Below are 21,150 nucleotides of genomic sequence, written 5' to 3' on the forward strand. Positions count from 1 at the left end.
TTAATGGAGACAACATACAAAATGTTTTCAGTGTCCTGTACACATTTTATACACATCAGTGTTCTTTGGGGTCAGTTTGACCCCAAGCTGTTTTAGCTGTATAAACATATGAAATATCAACACACATTTGTTTTGCTTGTTCTGGATGATGATATTGAGGTCACTATAACATGCAATTTTTTACTCTTCAAAAAAAAACTTCCTCTCCTTTGGGCCCTATCCTGTAACTGTACCTGTAGTCATATGAGAACGACTTGTAGTTCACACAACACAGGGGAGGGGAAAACATAATTCCCACCAGAACATTGATATTTCCTTTAGGTTTAAATTGCTGGGGTAAAATGGACCCCAAGGTTAAAATATGTCAGTACATTGAGGATAACAGGTGGGTTAAGCAAATAGCAGAAAATGCTGAATTAGAAAAGCCCTATTCAAAGTGTAAAAAGAAAAAGGATAGTAATAGCTGATTCTTAGCTGCTTTAACTGCCAGCACATTTTTGTGCACTGTAAGCTATACTCGTACTCGTACTTTCCCTGGACCGCCTTTCTATATAGGCCTACAAAACCCAAAAAGAAGGTACTGCGCAAAAGCCAGAAACCATCTTTGCATTTATTTAGTTTCCAGTCAAAACAACTGTTGAGTCCAGTATTCATTTTTGACTGTCAGGAAAGCAGAAATAGATTTAACTGGGTATTACGCAGAAGCTGAAACTAAATATAATATCAAATACTTCCGTAATTAGTGTATCTGACCTTTGCCTTTATTGCAACTTTCATCCAGTCTTAGAGGTTGGTTGCCTTTTCGTCTCACTATCCAAATTATCCCAATTACAAGTTTAGACTCATCACTCCATAAAACCTTACTTACTATATCAGATGTCCAGATTTGGTCTTTTGGTGCAGATTTTCTTTTTTTGCCCATTTCTTTGTCTCAGTAACGTCTAGACAGCCACACATCCTTTCAGACCCATATCAGTGTTCTCAGAGAGAAAGGATGAACAGATGAATTTAAATATTTGATAGTGGAGCTTGATATATATTTTTCCCCCTCAAAGCTTTATATACTGTTCATCTGGTTTGGTGGTCTACCAGGTCTTTTTGTAAGGAGTCCCATTTTCTGGGTAGCTTTTAATTAGTTTTTGAACTAGTTTTTGACTTTTACTATCTTCACAAATTGATTTTTATATCTGATCTCTTCAGAAATATCTCCTTAAAGCCTTTTAGATGCACATTTAAGAAAGAAATTTTCAATTTAGCTGAGGTTTGTTTGGATCGTTGATTAGGTGACTGTCTTTTTGAAGGGGAACGTAATCTCACTGACTCCTTTGGGAACAACTTTCTTTGGGAGGATGCAGCTGTGATTTGGTTTGGATTTAAGATGGGAAGGATGGAAGAGTTGAAGTGGCAGTACCGTGCACAAAAGTAAAGAATGGGCAAATTAAATAATGTATATTTATTATACGTAGTGTCAGAGTATGTAATGTTCTGTTAAGTATGTGTTTTCTGTTCTTTGTCCGACACTGAAAAATAAATAACAGGTAATTAAATAAATGAAAGTCTAGGTCTAGGTTTTTATTTTTTTGTACTGACTAGTTAGTTAAGGCTATAGTAGTTTTGAGCTTTTGTGTGCTTTAAAGTTGGCTTTATAGGAGAGTGATTAAGTTACTCACTATACACCGGGAGACTGGGTGTCTAGCCTTCTTCACGGGACGACGCCACTGCTCTAATATTTGACAAGGCTCCAGTCAGTCTGATTGCATCACTCTCACACTGCATGTGTAATGTTGTTTAATTCGTTCTTTTAACACAGCCCTTAACAACGTATTCATTGCAGACCCTCATATCACAGTAAAATCTGATTAGCACTGACGAGCACATGCACATTTCTCTCCCAACAACTCCACAAGTACCATTTCTTCCTAAACAAACAAGCATGCAAATGTACATAGACACACTGTGTTCTCATCAGCTCCACCTACATTTTTACTCTAACAGCCACATCAGCCACACAAATGGTAAAGAGTGTGAAAGTGTGTGTTTCTGTGAATGCGTCCTGCACCGTCTTGTCCCTCATATCGCTGTTGCAGTGCTTTTTCTTAATCACAGCATTAATCATGTGGTTAATGCTGTCTGAATGGTACCGTAGTGCCTTTCCCTGTACATTAGAATTTAAAACTGAAATCCAGTCCGCTTCAGCACTGGAACTGTGCATTTGGTGGGTGGGTCTAGACACTTTCATTGCCTCTGATTGGCTTTTTTAATTTATCTGTCACTTCACTTTTCCATTGCACTGCTTCCTCTTATTTCCACCCTTATTGCTTATTGGTTAAACCCCTTTGTTAACCTTAATTAAATCTTAATTTTGATTACTTTCACGCTTTCTTTCTTTTTTCTTCTGTTTTCTCTGGTCTTCTTGTTATCATGCGCTCTCTCGTTCATTCATTTGCCTGTGTGCGCGCGCCCCAGTGTTCTCCACTCTTCCATCCAGTCGCAGTGTGGGAGAGTTCCCCTCAGCGCTGCCCCTACTGGCCACTCACAGTAAGTCATGCATGTGTGTGCGCCTTTGTGAGCTGCGCTCGTCTTTTGGCTTTGAGACGTTTGTTTCATTCAGCTGCTTATCTCATGAGATGCCCTTGAGTGAACGTTTGTGTGCAGCGTGTGTGTGTGTGTGTGTGTGTGTGTGTGTGTGCGTCTCCACCCAGCAGGTCTCTGCACTTGTCTGATAATGAGGTGCAGTGCCCTTTTTCTCTCTTGCTTATTGTATCGGGCTGTTAAGAGTGTATGTGCGTGTGCATTAAGGGTGGGGGGTATGGCAAAAAATATAACATTACTCTGCATTTTCACAATACACAGTATGCATCATGTTGGTTTTCCTTAACAAATTACATTGGTATTATACATTTAAAACAAAAAAAAAACCCCCAAAATCTATCCTCAATTTTTCTGAAAATTCACTGAGGGCTGCCATGATACCTCATTATTTCTGTTTGCTGGTTTTTCCAGTAGTGTTAACCAGAGAATTTCTAGTGGGAAAAATGCTCTGGTACAGACTACAGGGTTCACAGATGAGCTTGGGCTGTGAGCTGTTGTTGGATGCCCCAGCAACTGAGAGATTTAGTTGTTGTTTGAACTTCGAACTGTAGAGGTATAGATGTATAATACCACACCACTCCACTTTCTCTGACTTGGCTCTGTATCAACTTTAAACAAAAAAAATGAAGTCGCTGTGTTTGCTATACAAAACCATCCCTTTTTTGCACTATACAGGTAACTGTGTGCCTCTGTGCTTTTATGGTTCCTTAGCTCCTCACTGTCTACACCTTGGGAAAAGAGCCAACCTTAAGCCGCAGTTAGCTAAGAGCGCAAAAATTCCTAAGAAATCACTTGTGGGAACACTTTGAAGTCTTCAGAATCCCAGATCTCACTGTTATCATGTAACACAAACAAAGCTAAGCTGGACCGGACCTGCTTATGCTTTTATGCACACACAAGAAGCACAGTGGAAGTGCAAACTGGGGACAAATATGGGGTTGAAACGAAGATATCACAGTCAGAGCTAGAGAAATAATTTTTAAACTGGCAGCTCACTTGAAATTCAACAAGCAGCTCCTCTGTCTTTGCTGTTCATGTGGGGCAGAGTGCGTACGTCTCTTAACTTTTTTTTTTTTCTGTCTCTCCCTCTGTCTTCTAGCTCTAATTAGCTGTTGCCTCAATCACTCATTCAGTTACATCGCTGACCTTTTCACACTACAGAACTTTTAAGTCCTGAAAATCAAACATTTGAAAATATCATAGGGCCTCTGATCACTCCGAGATTGACTAGGTTCTCCACTCTAACCACTAAATCATCTGCTCAGTCAGTCGCTTCCGATTGAGCCCCCCACCTGGAGAATAAGTTCAGATTGTAAAAATTTGTCAGAAGGGGCAAATCAGGATTAAAAGTGGGCTAAAAAAACTTGTAGGCCTTGCTTTAGCATTATACACAGATTGCATGATGATGACAGAGCACTGTTCGAATACAGACTGGGCTGTTGCATGATGGCAGACTGCAAAGTACAGATGGACAGAGCGCGTTTCGAACACAGACTGGCTGTTGAGATGCCAGATACCAAGCGCTCTTGAATAAAGAATGTCTCTCCTCACTGAAACAGGAAAGAAAAACACACTTCTAGTAGAGCTGGGCAATATGGCCAAAAATGTTATCACGATAAACAAAATTCATATCGTTCGATATCGATACATACCGTGATAAATGTCAAATCATTATTTCTTTCAAGTTTGAAGGCTGATTTTTGCTCCTGGGTGGTTAATTGCTGTTTTAAACTATCCTTTATGGTCAGAACACAACAAACCCTCACCAAACAGTGGAACATTTCACAAATCTGTCATGGGAGAGTGGGAGAAAATGTCTGGTGAGCTGTTTTTACCAGCTGGAAAAGCATGGCTATTTAGTTTATAGTCATAATTTAAGAAAGAAAACAGATTATTTTTAGCTGGTGCCGAGCGCTCGGCTACCCCACTACAAATGACATCACAGTATTCAGACACCAGCTAGTAACGACTGGATTTCTCTATACTATCGTAGTAGTTTAAGTGGTGAACCGCAAAATATCAACACCAGACAAACAGAGTCCTCCTTTTAGGTACATTTAAACTGAAAACGGTGATGATGGAGCATCAGTTGTGAGGATTGTGATTGTGATTTAACGCTGCTAAAGCTGGTTAGGTTGTACGGAAAGAGGTGAGTTCGCTGTAGGACAGTATAGTTACGCCACTGACCTCGTCACTCACACTCGGTCACAGGAGAACAGATCGGCGGTCGCTCCACTCGAACAGGGAATGTATAACTCCGCGTTTCAGCCGTTGCTAAAGACTCATCTTACTCGTGGCCCCCTCCCTCTCTAATCATGTAGAAAAACTCGGAAGTGCGCCCTCTCCTGGCGACAGCAGAGTAGTGTCGCTTTCCTTGCAGTAGAAAACGCCACCAAGGCTTTTGCTAGAACGTGGAGGTGTGAGAACGGTGTATTATATCGTACATTTATCGAACTTGTCATATCGCTCTATCGAGGACAAGTTATATCGCGATAATGATCTTTTCCGTTTTATCGCCCAGCCCTAACTTCTAGAGCTGCCGGTGTGGACTGAAACAGTGGCTATAATAGAAGCGTTTCTGTTCCGTCGGACAGACGACTGAAAAGAAAAGTTTCAAATGTTGTATTTCAAAGGTGATTGAGACCAAATGAGTATTTGCAGCCTGTAAAATGCTGTTTGTGCCAGCCCTAAATTTGTCATGTTAATGATAAGTAATCAGAACGCCTGACCTTAGTGTGCGTGTGTGTGTTTGGAGCAGTTTTGCCGAAATGTAGGTTTCCTATATTTGGATGTGCTTTCAACCTTCTGAGAAGTGTCATTTGAAGGACACTTTTACACACACACACCTCTGTTCCAGTTTCTCTTCTTACCATTTATGTCACTCTCCCACAGGTGGCTCGTCAGGGCTGGCCAATGCCAACTTTGCAAACTTTGACAACTTCCCCAAGTCATGTAGTGCCGACTTCGCCTCATACAGCAGCTCCCAGACTAACTGCACTGGGGGTGGGGCTAAAGCCGAGGGCTCCGCTGTACCTGCGGACAGGTACGCCGCGCTCGCTGATCTGGACAACATCTTCAGCTCGGTCAAACCTGATCAAGGTAGGCAATTAAGTGCTTACACAATGCTGCTCCGTGATTACTAAACCCACTTTTTAAGGGTAATATGTGGAGTGGATATGTGGCTCTGTTCACATTACAAGCCTTAGGCTGTAGAGCTGCCAAAAACATGACATTAGAATAAGGAAAAAGGCTTATTTACATGAAAAGTCCTTTGAAATGTATAAAGCTATCTTTGCTGCAACTCCTACTATGTTCCATGCCAAATACAGGGCTTCCCACAGGTCTGAAACAGCCTGGAGGGGGTGGTGAGAGGATGGACGTCTGAGCTAATCATAGCATTTGTTTACTTATTCAAGTATTCAAATAAGGCATCAAATATGTCAATGTTAAACCAATTTTTGGTTTTCATGGACTTGGTTAGAGTCAAGGTTTAGGTCAATATGAAAGAATGATGCTTTGCACCAGTGACACTGTGCGCTTGTTTATTCATAAGAATACAGATGATTTTCTCTTTGGAATTGTTAAAATGGAACAGAATGTATTTGGGTCGCCATCTGTATACTTCACCTTCACTTATAATGACAATGGGATGTAATCGCTGTTGGGATTTTGTGGAAGAATCCTTCACAAAGATATTTCAGAACCGTTCAGAGTGCCCCCTGGTAGATTTCAGAGACATAACATTGATTTGGAAACCTATCATTGACTGCAGTTATTTATCTATTTATTTATTTATCTTCTTTATTATTTTCTTGAAAAAAATTCGAATTTGATTTCTGATTCCGTCTGACAGCCCTGTTAAGCTGTAATCAGACAAGAAATTTGTCCCTCGTTTCTCTGTGTGGAATAGACATGGTCATAAATGACGTATTCGTGTGTGGACCACCTATGGGGTGATCAGATCTGATTTGAGAGGGTTTTTACAGTCACACAGCTCTTAAAATATCCCGTCTGTGTCACATTTGTGCCTCTTCAGCCCTGTAATGTGAAGTTGGCCTTAAGCACTGTTCAAAATTTTAAGCCTGCTCAATTTTTTAAGGTCAGTTGTTTATGACTAGAGATGGCATATCTGTATCGATAAGTGTCAATATCAGGCTGACATCATCTCAGATGTCAGTGAGAAGAAACAATCCTGTAATAAATCTATCTTGAAATAGCATGTGATGTTAGCTGTGTATTTCTTCCTGTGGAACTGTTGGAGTAGTTTGAGCATAATAACATACTTCTAAATGCACAACTTCAGAGAACTTCTTCAATTAAAAACAGCTCATTTTAAAGCTTAGTATGGCCATTGGACAATACATTTGTTTTTCACATTGTATTAAAATATTCAAACTCTCTCTCTCTCTCTCTCTCTCTCTCTCTCTCTCTCTCTCTCTCTCTCTCTCTCTCAGGCACAGGCTCAGGCTCTAGTGGTGCAAGTTCAGCTCCTCCCTCTGCAGGTGTGGGTCCGCCCCCTCCACAGGCTGCCATGCTGGGAGGCGATCGCTACGCTGCACTGGCTGCCCTGGACAACGTCTTCAGCTCCCCATCCTCCACCACCAGCAGTTTCAACACTGTCACCAATACCCAGGGGTAACAGCACACACACACCTGTGCTTTCAGCAGTTTCAACAACACACACCTGTGGCTTTAACGCTGCCAGTACTCAGGAGCAACAGCATGTACACCTGTAATATCAGCAGTGCCAACAACACACTAACAGAGACATAACAGCACACACACACTTGTAGCTTCTATTTCACCAGAAACATCCAGGGTTAAGAGCATGTACTTATGTAGTTTTACCACCATTACCCATAGAAAATGTCAGCTGTCAGTTTTTTTTTTTTTGTTTATTTGTTTTGTTTTTGGCTTTTATTAGCTGGTTGGGTGGCCAGTATCCTAATGGTAGGGGATGTGAGCCAGCAACTGAAAAGTTGTGAGTTCAAATCCCAGGACTGAATGGGTATACCCCCAATCTAAGGCACGAAACCCATGGCTGTCCCCAGACTGGGCTGAGTTAGGCAGCAAAATGAAAAAAATTCATTCAATAAAGCAGAATACATTTCAGGCATACTTAACAATCAAAGGGAAAGATCCAGTAATCTTTTGACCAACCCCAACACATCCCTCTTATTAAGTGAATTGAAAGAATCACTTAGAAAACAATCGGCAGCCTGACCCGAGTCAGGTAACAAACTTCTAACATTATACACTTTTACCGTTACTTTTAGTATTGCTTGATGGCCTTTCACATCATTGCCAACAGCTGCTTATCTGCTTATCTGTCAGGAACTGGTGCTGGCTGAACTCTTGTTTTCTTCAGATGTGTTTTGCTGTTTTAGCTATGGTTAATCCAAAGATGCGGCTTGCTTTCCTTAATAATATAGCCCACGACACAAGGATGCACTGTCCTTCATGCACTGAAAATAGGATGTTTTTTCAGGGTAATTCTATTTGGTTTGAGATTGTGTTGCAGTGGACCAGCATTTCCACTGTTTGCTACATAAGATATTCTCCCTGTACTAAAAATATCTCAAACAGTACAAATGAATAGACTACAGATACTTAATCCAGAATGGTTGATTGTATTTAGGTCACATTTCAGTTACTTCTGCAATACAGTGAGTGCATTTACATGCTTTTAATAATCTGTTTTTGTCAGAAATTTGTTAAATGCTTTTACATGCATTAGGGTAATCAGATAATGAGAAAACTCTGGGTCTGCGTGAGTCAGACAGTAATTGCATTTCTGCTTTGCAACCCACCAATAAACTCTTTCACTTAAGAAGTGTTTGTTTGCCATCTTGCGTGTGCTGTGTTAAACGCTGCTTGCGATTTCTGGGACAGCGATCAGATTAAGTGCATGTGAACGCACTCAGTGTTTTAAATGACTGTCATTTAATATCTTTCAAAAAGCAGCCAAGTTTGCACGAAAAGATGTTCTTTGTTTATAATCTTCATGTTTCATGTGGTGTTTGATGCATTATTGGCTAATCACTGTGAAAACTGTATTCTGTAAATGGTTCAGTTCTTCACTGAAGGAGTCACTGCAGCATACAAACTAAAAATGGACATGCTGATTATTTTAAGACTATGTATTTTGCAACTTTAGCGTCCTGAATGTAGGACTGGGCAAGATGACGATATTTTATCGTTATCGTGATAAATTACTTTTACAATCTTTGTTAGGTTATTTTATTAATTATTAATTTAATCAAGTTATCAGTCAGCTGTTTTGCCCTAAAATGATATGGCATTGACTGTGTGACTACTGGTGTTAAGGCACAGCATGGGTCATTTCTCTCACTCTGTCTCCCTCTGTAGGACTGTGTTTGGAGCTTCTACTGGAGTATCTGCTTCACAGCCACAGCAGGGGTCACTGCCGAGCATGCCTCAGGGCTTCACAGGTAACGCCACCTTGTGTGCATTTGTGCTTCCTACTAGAGACAGACAGATAGCAACATCAGTCCAGGTTCTATGTTTAAAAGTGGTAAACTACCTTATCCATAGCCATCAGTTATCAGGTAATACAGATAAAATGACATGTCACTTAATTACAGAATTCTTATTTGTACAGGTGGGTGTTGGTAAAATCGGGTTACAGGTGCCCGTTTTTTTCTAAATTTCTGCACAATTGACATCTCAAAGGATGTCATTTGCATTGTGGAAAAATGTTACTGCCATATTATTTCCCATTTATTAACTTCGAAATGACACATTGATTACAGTTTAATATTGTTAATTTATTTTTTTTTTTTTCTTCAAGTGAGTGGTACTATTTTGGCTTAGAGCATAAATGTTTTAAGCCAAAACCTTATCTCAAAACTACTAACAAAATATGTCAGACATAGATATGTAACCATTTCATGTGATGTATTTCTTTGATTTAGTTTTTTCCACATCTAATAATGCTTTGACCTTAAAGTATTATTAAGGGGGGAAAAGTGTTTGTCCTAAGATACTAAGCTGAAGTTTACTTCCCTACTCTTTCATTTATATGTCTGTTGCATCAAACTCTGAATGACTGTTTTCATCGGTATTATTTAATTATACAGAAAACGACATTTCAAAGCAGAGCCAGAAAAGCGCAGCCATTTGCTCTGGGTGCTAAATAGAATTCTTAACCAGTGTATGTTTTGAGATCTTCCTCCTGACTGTGTTTGGTCCTAACATTGTTGTCTGCAGCACAAAATGGAGGCCCACTTGTTCTGTTTTTGCTTGAGAACGCTGGCCTTTATCATGACGTGATATCTCTGAGTTGCACACGTATCAGACAAACCCAAACCAATTCAAGCTTGTGATGTCTGGTGGAAGAATGTTCTCCTTCCATTCACTCTGGTTCATTGGCCTTACCAGTTCTTTTGTCTTTAGACATGGTAAAGTTTGTGCGCTATACACTTAAGGTTGTATTTGAATAGCTAGTCATTGTGGATTTAATAATATAATTTATGAATGAAAGATGGTGCTGGTGTTGGTATTGACTACCAAAATGTTGGTGTCATGACAAATCTAGTCACAGACACTATCCATCATTAGGTGTCGAAAATATAATATATGTTTGTTTTGTTTGTCCTGTAGGCCCATCTACAAATCCCTTTGTCGCTCCTGCTGTGCCACAGGCTGCTGTCCCAACCAATCCATTCCAGACCAATGGGAGAGCAGTGGCAGGAGCAGGTAGGAGGCAGGACGTCAGTTTTAAACCAAGCTGTTTATCACTCAATCTCACGTTCAAGGAAAGGAGAAATGTTGCATCTGTTTCAGTGCTTCTTTTTCTTAGAGCCAAATTAAAGTCTGATAACTGTAGCTTCTGTGTGGGTAGCCTGGGGAGGGTAGCAACACCTCTGGGTGCTATCAGTTATTCAGGCCACATGAAGGCATTGTAGGGAGTTTAACTGGGTCACACATACCCAGGATTCATGCTCACAGCGAAATGCTCGAGTGCGCATGCATACCAGCACATTTTGTGTGTATGTGTGTGGATGAGAGAGAGAAATGTAGAAGGCTTACATATTTTTGGGGTGAAAACTGTAGCGTGTGCTAGAGAGCATCTGATTTTGTTTTTGATATGCAGACATTTCTCAGGGAGAATGCTTATTGCCTGGTGCCACTGGTCACAGCATTTCACATTTTGGCAACTGAAAATACAGAGCTTGTGGGCACAGTGGCTGCTTGCCTTGAAGATTTTTTTGCATCCTTTTTACAGATTAACAAACTTGTGTTGGCCTGACGTGTAACTAATTGAATCGAATCAGATTTTAACCACTGCAGTTGCAAATGTGGTGTGGTGCGGTGCATAGGCTTGAAATGATGGCCCAATCTTGACAGCCCAAATCCAGAGATCTGCCCAGGGTAAACAAATGTACATGCTTTTAACACAATCTTCTTTATCAATCTCGCAGCAAAATGGGCGACATACGACTAATGGTCCGTATTATCTGTAGAAGTTGCAATTGGTGAGAACTGGTATAAAACCAATTGGTATAAAACCTGCTGAACACTTCTGCAGCACAAATGCTGTGTCTAAATGGCCGTCGTGTGTGATCTGTAGCAGTCTTGCTGCCACATCACTCATGTCATGCTGAGGTAGTCAGTGTGGGAACAAAAGGGACTGTCTGGCTTGTGAGGTGGGGCGGTATTGGAGTGATTTCAGAGTGAGAGAGAACACTGATGCTCCAACTTCCTGAAAAGCCTGTCCGTGCTCTGAGTAAAGTCACGCCACTCCGCGCTGCTCATATACTTTAAAGGAGATAGGATACTAAAGCTTTAATTGGTTGTATTTCCTACACAGTACTTAATTCTATCAATTCAGGAGTGGTACAAGCCCAGTGCACAAATTCATCATCCAGAATTTTGGCCCCCATTTTCAATAAGAGTACTGAAAAAATATGCACAAATGGTGGTGATACAGCCAGCAGCAGCAAGAAGTGTTTGCTTGACCTTCAGCTTTTTGAAAACTGAGGATGTGCATGGTTCTGCCTGGACAACATGGACAAACATTTAATAACAGTGTTTAGGTTCCCTATTCTGTATGATCCAAAACTTTTAGAATGCAATAAATTGATATAGTTGATTGACACAAATTCAATGGATAGCCTACGTAGCCAGCCAACATATATACTGGATTATACTAAACTAAAGTTTACAAGAGAAGCCTACTTGAAAAGAGGATTTATTTGAAATCCACAGCTGATTCATTCAAGTTCATTCACATCTTGTGTTGTAGACAGATACAACCTTCAGGCGGTGAGGCACTGGCGAAGGAAGCATAGGGAGAATTTTGTGCCTCGTGCAGTGGACATGTAGAGCCATCAGAGCCAGAGTTTAACGGGAGACTGGTCCCTTTCTATTTTTGTTATATAAAAGAAAAAGGCTCTAAAACACTACAAGGTCCCTGAAAGTGAGTCCTCAATGCATGGAATGGAGGTAAATGGCTAAAAACGAAAAATGAAATTTGTTTCTAACCATTTGTGCAGGTCCTTCCTTTAATTTTGAAAAGTAGAAGGATGTATACAAAAAAAAATGAAAGAAACCGTGCCTGTGTATATCTTTTTTTTTTTCTGCAGCGAATAAGTTTTGGTTTAGCATCACTGCTACTGAGTGCTGATTGGTGGCGTGCTAATCAGCTCGTTGGCTGAGTGAAGCGGATCACACCCGCTGATGTCATGAACGTACACGAGGCACCATTATGAAGTCCTATAAGGGTGTTGAAATATTTTATACTGTTCTGTGTTTAACAAATGACTGCATTTTCCTGTATTAAAAAATGAAGTGTTTACAGACAATGGCTTTGCACAAAAGCTCCATTGGAACCCATTTATTTTGAACTCATCAGGAGCGCCCTCTAGCATTTGACACACCTGGAAGACATTACCAAGTGGTAGTTCTCCACACTTCACATTTTCTGATTTACCCCTAAGGCTGTGAGCAGGACATTGAGTCAGAATCATTTGTCAGCAGTTTCTATGATAGAGATGCCCATAACTCACGTTAAAGCTTTTAGGAAAGCAACTTTAAATGCCGGTTCCGGTAATCGGAAAAATGCTAAATCCAGTACAGTAAATACGCCTTGTGATGAGACCTGCAGTCAGTCAGTGTTCTTTAAGTGAAGATATCGACAATATGCTAAAAAAAAAAAGCATAGTGTGGTGTAATGTATCAACATAACAAAAAATCATTATATTGCCCAGCCCCAAGTCATTAAAATTTAATTGCTGATGTCCTTGAAATGCACCGTGTGATCTAAATAAAAGTTCATACATTTCAGTGAAACTACTGTGATAGTACTTCTAGTCTGTCTGTTTATTTTGAGATATTCTTAGAACAGGGACAATATAAATTATGAAACGGACATGCTGGACGAGGGTAGGGGAAAAAGCAGGCCCACATAATTGCTGTGGTTAATAATGTAATAGCATCAGATCAAAAGCTGACCTAAGTTTTTTTCGTTACACAGTTAAAGGATATGTAAAATTGGACTTTCCTAACAACCTTGCAAGAGCTGGTAGACCACCACAACTGTCACCATCAGATAATCAGCACTTAAAGCTTTCATCTTTGAGAGAGAGGAGAAAATCAAGCTCCGCTCTTGCTTCAAATCTGAAAAAATCCACAGGTGTTTCTGTCCATCCTTCCACTGTGAGAAGACAACTATCTGCTATTGATCTGAAAGGATGTGTAGCTGTCAAGAAGCTGTTACTGAGAAAAGGATATAAACCTAAAGAAAATATGCAAATCGACAGAGTCCACACCTCATCACTGTGTTTGGGATTACTTGGATTGTGAGAAGCAGAAAATGCAACCAACTTCTAAGATTGAACTTCGGAGCTGTGGAGCAGTATCTCTGCAGATTTCTTTGAAAAACTTAGAGAGAGCTTCCCGAAAGAATGGAAGCTGTAATAAAGTCAAAGAGTGGAGTAGAGCAGCATACGTTTCCACTCCTCTCTCAAAGCTCTTCTGTAATCGCTCTGCTCCAACTCCGCTCTGGGTTCTCTGTTTCCCGCTCCTCGCTCACTCCTCATTCACATTTCTGAGAAACCCCACTTTGTCAGCTCCGAATGATTCATTCTTATGATATTTATTTTATGTCTTGAATGTATGGACAAGACACTACACACTTTTTCATTAATTATATAAATTATGGCTATCATTGAACGACAAACTAGTTAAAAATTCTGTGCTACACAGGCTTTTTTCAGAAGGGCATAGGCTTAAACTGACATGTATGTTTATATATTTTGTTTTCTCAAATGCAGCAGATGCACACGCAGCAGGTACAACATTTTTGAACTGTTGAGCTTTGTTTTTTTTTCATCCTAAGGTCCAGGGCTCTTTAAAAAGTAGAAATTATAAATTACCAATTGCTAAATTACATATGAGAAAAGTGTATTTGCAAAAATGATACATTAATGGAGTACCAAGGCCCAATCCCATTTCTTCTTTTTACCCCTACCTCTTGTTTTCGAGTGTCACCCTAACCCCTTGGAACTGAGTCACAAGGGGTAGTGGTTGAAATCTTGCCCTACAAAATGGGACAACCCTCAAAAGAAAAAGAAAAAACATGACAGGTTACTAGCGCTGCTCTATAGGCGACCTGGCCTGTCTTCAGAGATAGAAGAGAAGGGAAAAGTTCAGCAACCTCACTGCTGGGCTTTAGTTACATTTAGGGCATCATATCCTTTCAAAGAGGGGGTATAAGACAATTATTTATTATTGCCCACCCCTAATTCTTTGGAGGTACGAAGCTGAAGTCAGCTATTCACCAGCTTCTTGTTCGAATTTTCCCATTCCACCTTAAATGGTGCAGCAGTTGCATTCTGGCGCTTCAGGCGTCAAAACTGCTGGACTGTGGAACGGGAAAGTTAGCTTGCTAGCTACCGAGACATTGAGAGCGTGCTATAAGCGTTTTTTTTTATGCTTGTTATGAAGAAAACGACCATAATACATTGAAACAACATCAAACTAAGATAATACAATGATTATCGTAATTTCTTTAACGGAGAAAATACTCACATTTGTGGGTTTCTTTGGTCACTCGCGCACCAATCTTGCCGGCTATTCTTTTTTTCATAACACTCCATTTGGAGTGAGCCTCTGAAAAATCTCCGTTTGGAGGGCCATGTAGCCCTAACACTTGGCCCTACCCCTCTATCTCAACAAAAATTGGGACACCCTAACCCTAGACGTGAACGCGCAAAACAGAGGGCTAAGGGCTAAGTGGTAGGGGCGAGGGGTGAAATGGGATTGGGCCTAAGTATAGTAATAGAGTAGACATGTTTTTAGTTCCTGCTGCTGCCCAGCCCCTTGTATGCATGTTCTGTTTTAGATTATATACATATAGAAGTGCTGTGCTACCTATTTAGCCAGTTTTCCACAGATTGTACCTAGCCAATGGGAATTCCATAATAAAGCAATATATCAGGGTAGAACTGGGCTTAATCTGTGGAAAACGAGTCCCTTGTGTGGTCTGTGTGGGTGGGTGAGTGGGAGATTGTGTGTGGGTGTGTAAATCATGTGTGGAGTGCTATGGTAGCACTATAAGTAAAAATGAATGTGAGCTATCAGCTTTAGATATGGCATGTAGCATCTATCCTTTGGCCCACAGCCACCTTAAGTTTATATTGTCCCCTTTAGCACTAGAGTCTAGAACTGTGCGTATCTACACAGAAGGGCTATCACCATTATTAAATTACTTCACTTAAACATCACTGATTAAAATTTATCAGCAACGATTTATTAAGTTTGCCTCACAGTTAGGGGTGGGCAATATGACAGTATTGTTTCTGTGATAAATTGTCACAGTAACACTTCTGAGCATGTTGTGGATGTTGTCAGTGCTTAAAAACACTGACAAACGACATGTTTCATCACAAAGTGGGCACAATTATTCCTATATAATTGGATTTAGTGCCGTTTGTAAAACATTAAATTAAAATCAAGTGTGAGTTTATTTTATTTTATTCGTTCAAACTTATGAAATCACTGAAAAATTAAGTATCCTATATAGTGTGAAAATGTCTAAGTATTGTGGTATTTTTGCCATATCGCCCACCCCTATTTATAGTATCCCTTATTGGTCTCTCATATGATAAAATGGTACGGTGGCCATTTATATCTGTTTTTTGTGCCATGTGTGCCATGTGAGTTTTTATATGTCTTTTTAATATTTTTAAAGGCCTCCTTGTTAATTTTTAGAGGCTCTGCATGGTTGGTTTGTTGTTAATTTAAGTCTATTTTAATTGTTGCAGACTTTTTAAAAAACTCAATTACCCCATTAATGGTGAAAATATCGGGTGAATTGCTCAGTTACTAATATAATCAATAGTGACAGCCCTACTGCAGAGATGGTGTATTATCTTGTGTGTGTCTAAGCAACATTTTCTTCTCTGTCATGTTGCAGCCTCATTTGGTCCTGGCTCGATGAGCATGCCAGCTGGGTTTGGAAATGCTGCCGCCTACAACCTCCCCACCAGCTTCAGTGGAAGCTTCCAGCAAGCCTTCCCCAGCCAGGGCTTCCCCCAGCAGCAGACCTACCCTCAGCAACCAAACGGTGAGGAGCAAGAAAATGTGGCTTTCTGCTCTAAAAGGCATGTGCTCTGTTACATAACCATCGGAATGACAGGCATTTGACTCACCACTTTTTTAAAAGACTGGAAGTGTCTGACATTTTTTTCATTTAGTTCTAACAAAAATGATAGTTAAATAAATAAATAATATCCACTTCTAACCTCCCAGTCTATTGACTGATAGGCACAAACAGGCAGATACTCAAACTCAGAAGCAAAACCAGTTGAAATCATAAATTCAGGTAAAAAAAAAAAAAGTGGAATGTGTATGATTTCTGTTTAGTGAGAGAACTGGCACAGCTCACTAATTCGGTAAATGTTTTAACAGTGATGCACAAACTCATGTACTTGATCACATAGTTTTTACTACACTATGAGAAATTTACTAAATATCCAGTCCAGTATTTCTTACTGCTACCTTACAAAGCTAGAATTTGATGTTCTTTAGAGATGTGAGCTTGTAAAGTTAGGTATCTGAACGTAACCCACTGAAGCACAACAAACACTTTTCATGAAAACATTAATTAGGACATATTATATTGAAGCCAAGCTACTAACTTCATTAAGTGTACCTCCTTGTATTTACACTCTTTGTCCTTTGTCCACTTACCATATTTGTGGTGGTTCTTTCGGGGGTTCTCAGCTTTGAAAGACAATATAAAATGGGGCTGACAGTGTCCAGGGAAACAGATGGACTACAGTGTACTACAGGAGTTGTACTTAGTGAAGTGGCTGGTCGGTGTATACGTAGTGCTAAAAGTTTTAGTCAGTCAGTGACCCAGTTGTCTTTTGGCAGTCAGAGAAAGTGGTCAGTATCAGTCTTTGTATTCTTTAATTCATTCTAACCATTTTTTTGTGTTTAGGTGGAGGTTTTGCTGCATTTGGTGGACAGGGTAAGGCTGTAGTACCTCCTTTTGGACAGAACATGGCATCAACAGGAGTTACCAATAATCCATTTTTGGTGAGTTGTAATATTGTCAGTCGTATTTGTAAATCCCTAACTGTAGTATATACACACTGGAAAAGTGTCAATTTTCATTTGTAAACACATGAATTGTGTTTTTTGTTCTTTTAAATTTAATAGCTTCTAAATTAGGCATCTATTATATTTTTGGTGGTCTTAATTGTACCAGAGTCTTAGTTGTACTAGACTTTATGGTGGTTTAGTACAGTTAAATAGTGTTCTGATTTTATTATTGTATACATAGCTTTCAGCCTCTCTTTCTGTACTATATTCTACTTCTTAATTCCATTCTATCTACCTTTTAATTCTATTCGCAGTTCTCTGTTTGTTATTGTAATTGTAAGCCTGATTGTCACTGGGTTTCTCTCTCTCTCTCTCTCTCTCTCTCTCTCTCTCTCTCTCTCTCTCTCTCTCTCGTTCAGGCGGGGGCACCGGCGGGACAGTATCCTGCAGGAAACTCCTCCACAAACCCTTTCTTATAGCACGTCCTTCTCTTTCCACACCACCAGGGGGAGACTCAGTTGCACCTCTTGCACTGTTTTGTTTTTCAAGTAGCTTTAAAAACGTCTCTTGAGAACTTTTTTTTAAATGAGTTTGATGAACTACAACAGCATTTCACTCAACAACGGTGTAAAACGGCGATACATCCATGTTGAAAAGAAAACAAAACAAGGTATTGGGGTGCCTACAGGGAAGGGTTTTTCCCTGCTCCCTCTGCTGAATCTGTGAAATTGCCTGGCCTGGAAAATGTACTTTCAAACTGGCAGACAACTAAGTTATTGCAACAATGTCCTGTGCATTTTAATGCTGCAGTCCTGTACATATTTTTTTCTCAGAAATGGCAGAAATTTAGCATATCAGTATTTGTATCTTAAACATGCGCGTACACACATACACACATACATTTGCGCAGACATTCACATGCATCAAGCTCTGACATGCTGTAGTAGAAGTCGCGGAGATTACCTGCTTAACATGAAGCAAGAGCCTGTTCTCCCTCAGAGAGAGAGATTTCACCAAGGAAGAGCATCTGCGCTTTGCTGTTTTTATAAACGAAGAATCCTCCTTCACTCCCCCCCTTACCACCCCCATCCATGCCCGGCTATAAGGAGTTTTGGACTATGAGTATCGCCCTCAGACTCTCACCTGGCCAGGTGCTATTCAGAAACTCTCAGACTACAGACCACTTAAGTTGAGTGTTACAGAAATTTAAGTTAATGTGTATATGTATATACACATTATATATATAAATATATATATTAAAATGAATTTTAATTAAGAAATCCCTTTTCGTCTTTGACTGTGATGACCTTTGTTTCATTGGGTGCGCTGACCGGAGTTTAGGTGTTTATGGTTCAGTAAGACATTTTGGTATCTTGTGAAGAACGTGCCTCTTGCAACTGATTTTAATGGGAACATTGAGTCAACAGACATCAACATTTGCCCTTCAAAAAAGTTGCTTTCAAGGAGTGTATCTTGACATAACCATGCATCAGCCAAAATGAGACTCTGTAAGATCTGTAAGGACAGCTCACAGCACGTCTTTTGCGTACTTCTGTTTGTAAAGGATGGCAACCTCCAGCAGCTTTCGCTAAGATTTATTCATGTGTTTGAATGAGCTTCACATGAGGAGAATATCAGCCTCCATTTCTTTCTACAAAAACAACAAAACAAACCATTTTTGTGTCTATATTAACATCTGTCTGAGCCCTCCTTTGTTTTCTTAAGAATGCAGGACCAGCTGTCAATTGTTTTTAGGTTCAAAGGGAAAATTATTGATAAAGGCAACATTCTACAGTGTGAGTAAATTACCTCCTTATTTAAAAATGCAACAAGGATTTGGATTTAGATGTGCCCATGCGAGAAAAGCTTTTTTGGGGGAGTGGGGTTTATAAAATGCAACATTTTATTTGATTTTATAAAAACAGGTAAAGTTTAAGTACGCACATACAAGGTAGGAAAAGGAGAAAATTTCTATAGAGTAATTTATCTGAACTTCGTACCGTCTGTTGGGGTAAAAACATTTGTAACTTGAAGATGAGCTAAAGCAAAGCAAGTCTACGTTTTATATATGTTATAGCTTATACTAGTACATGAGCACATACTGAGTCATATTTACAGCCAAGATGGTAAAATGGACATGAAATGTTGTGGCTCCTAATGTGGTTTGATTTTTGTTGAGGACAAAATGGCTCTTCCTAACATTTGGGTGGTGACCCCTGCCTTAGACAATCAAATGTAGTTTTACATCCTCAATCCCAAGCTTGAATTGTTGTCATTTTAGCATTGTTATTTAAAGCAGTGGATCGTTGTGAGAACATGTTTTGACCTTAATAGCCAACCACTTCATTATGCTTGAATACAGACATGCGGAATTTTCCATTCCATGCATCCCACTGGCCGCGAAGCCTGTTTCCAGAGCATGAAGAGAAAATTAGCCTATTGGTCCATCGCACGACACAAAAAAACCTGCTAAATAACTAATCTGCATAGCTGTCAATTCTGCTGTTTTACCATAAGACTCACATCTTTAGCCTTTGCTGTGGTTCTAAGGCTGTGAATGATAATTTCATTGGTGAAAAGGTTTGTTTGTGTGTGCTATGCAGTGGCTTCACAAAAACAGCCAATGTTGTGTTCAGCTACATATTTGCAGGGCACTGCCCAGTGGTTCTTTTCAGTGAGTTGACTCGGCTTACCAATAAGAACCGACTCGAAACGTATTTTTTAAAGTAGGATTCCCACTTTATCAGCTACAATATAAACAGAACATAACTGTGGGCTGATGTGGTCAGCAGATAGCTAGGATTCAGAGATTTAAGAGATTTGGGGTCAAGCCTTTACTTAGACTGTAAAACAGCAATATACAAGCTAAAAATGTTCATTAATCAGTTCTGAAGTCAAGCTGTCTGTATTGATATTTCAGTGATACCCAGTCCTGACATTCCTTTTAATGGTTTTGTTTGCTCCTTGGAACCAAGTCAGGTGGTTTTTGTCATTCCTCGATATAACCTGCATGCACTGCAACATAGTGTTGTTCTTTAGGCCCTATGGTGCAACACACAAGGGCATGTCAGAAGGCTGTTGTGTGTGATCAGTGCAGCCAGCCCAAGAGTGAAAAATGCTCTGGAATGCTTTAGTTGAGGCTGTAATTCAATACATTTTATTTATTTTTTTAAATTGTACTATATGTAGGAATTATATGTATACATATGTATGATTCCACTGACCATTTATACATCACATGCATGAAAAATGCCTGGGACCCACAAGTCTGAAGCATTGTAGGCTCAGTTCTCTACTAGACTGAAGAATACAGTGAGGATTCCTTGTAATGAGAAAATAAATTCATGGTTTAAATCACCAGTAAGGATCCTGCTGCAGGTTCACTGCATAAGCTCAGTGGATGAGTGTTTTCAGGGATGAAAAAGTATATAGAAACTAAAGTAAAAGTATGGATACTGTGTCAACAACTAGTAAGTATGGAGCCATTGTGTAATATTTCTATTAGCGGAAATGGGATATAGTACACAACACTATTATTTCCTTAGTGTTTCATCAACAGTAACTACAAATCGTTGTGTTTTTGTTAGCTTAGAATCAGACCTTCATATCTACGTAGGAAGCAGATCCTCTTCCCACAGATACCGCCATGTTACGCTGCCATGTTACTAAACACTGGCTCTAGAGTGCCTTTTGCGTTCTTAAGTGGAAGCGAAAACCTGGCAGCCACCATAGGTTCTACTACACACTAAGAAAGCAACAGATGAGGGAGGGGTATTCAGTGAGTTGTAATCTGCAAACTCATTGGTAGTTGCCACAAAATCTTTAACAATGCACCTTTAAGTTAAAATAAGTATCTACATTGAAACTTTAAGCATCTAAAAGTAAAAAGTGAATGTGAACAAATAACTTCAACGTTTTCTTTGTGTGGTCAGGCATAACATTGTGACCACCTCCTTGTTTCGACACTCATTGTCCATTTTATCA

At 39.7% G+C, this 21,150-nt stretch overlaps 1 protein-coding gene across 6 annotated transcripts in view; it reads left to right on the forward strand.

Annotated features, from left to right (window-relative positions):
- agfg1a (ArfGAP with FG repeats 1a) overlaps positions 1–18,675 on the forward strand; it is a 62,037-nt gene extending 43,362 nt beyond the window's left edge. The window contains exons 7-15 of one of the 6 annotated variants that reach the window (XM_036558728.1): positions 2,467–2,538; positions 5,485–5,691; positions 7,047–7,227; positions 8,962–9,044; positions 10,216–10,311; positions 13,890–13,907; positions 16,034–16,183; positions 17,063–17,160; positions 17,586–18,675. In XM_036558728.1, coding sequence (XP_036414621.1) covers positions 2,467–2,538; positions 5,485–5,691; positions 7,047–7,227; positions 8,962–9,044; positions 10,216–10,311; positions 13,890–13,907; positions 16,034–16,183; positions 17,063–17,160; positions 17,586–17,645 — 965 coding nt within the window. In that variant the 3' untranslated portion in view covers positions 17,646–18,675. The remainder of the gene's footprint in view (positions 1–2,466; positions 2,539–5,484; positions 5,692–7,046; positions 7,228–8,961; positions 9,045–10,215; positions 10,312–13,889; positions 13,908–16,033; positions 16,184–17,062; positions 17,161–17,585) is intronic. The other 5 variants (XM_036558752.1, XM_036558736.1, XM_036558744.1 and 2 more) reach the window with 5 other exon arrangements.
- The last annotated feature ends 2,475 nt before the right edge of the window (positions 18,676–21,150 follow it).

Source organism: Colossoma macropomum, unplaced genomic scaffold (genome assembly GCF_904425465.1).
Source record: "Colossoma macropomum unplaced genomic scaffold, Colossoma_macropomum, whole genome shotgun sequence".
NCBI lineage: Eukaryota > Metazoa > Chordata > Actinopteri > Characiformes > Serrasalmidae > Colossoma > Colossoma macropomum.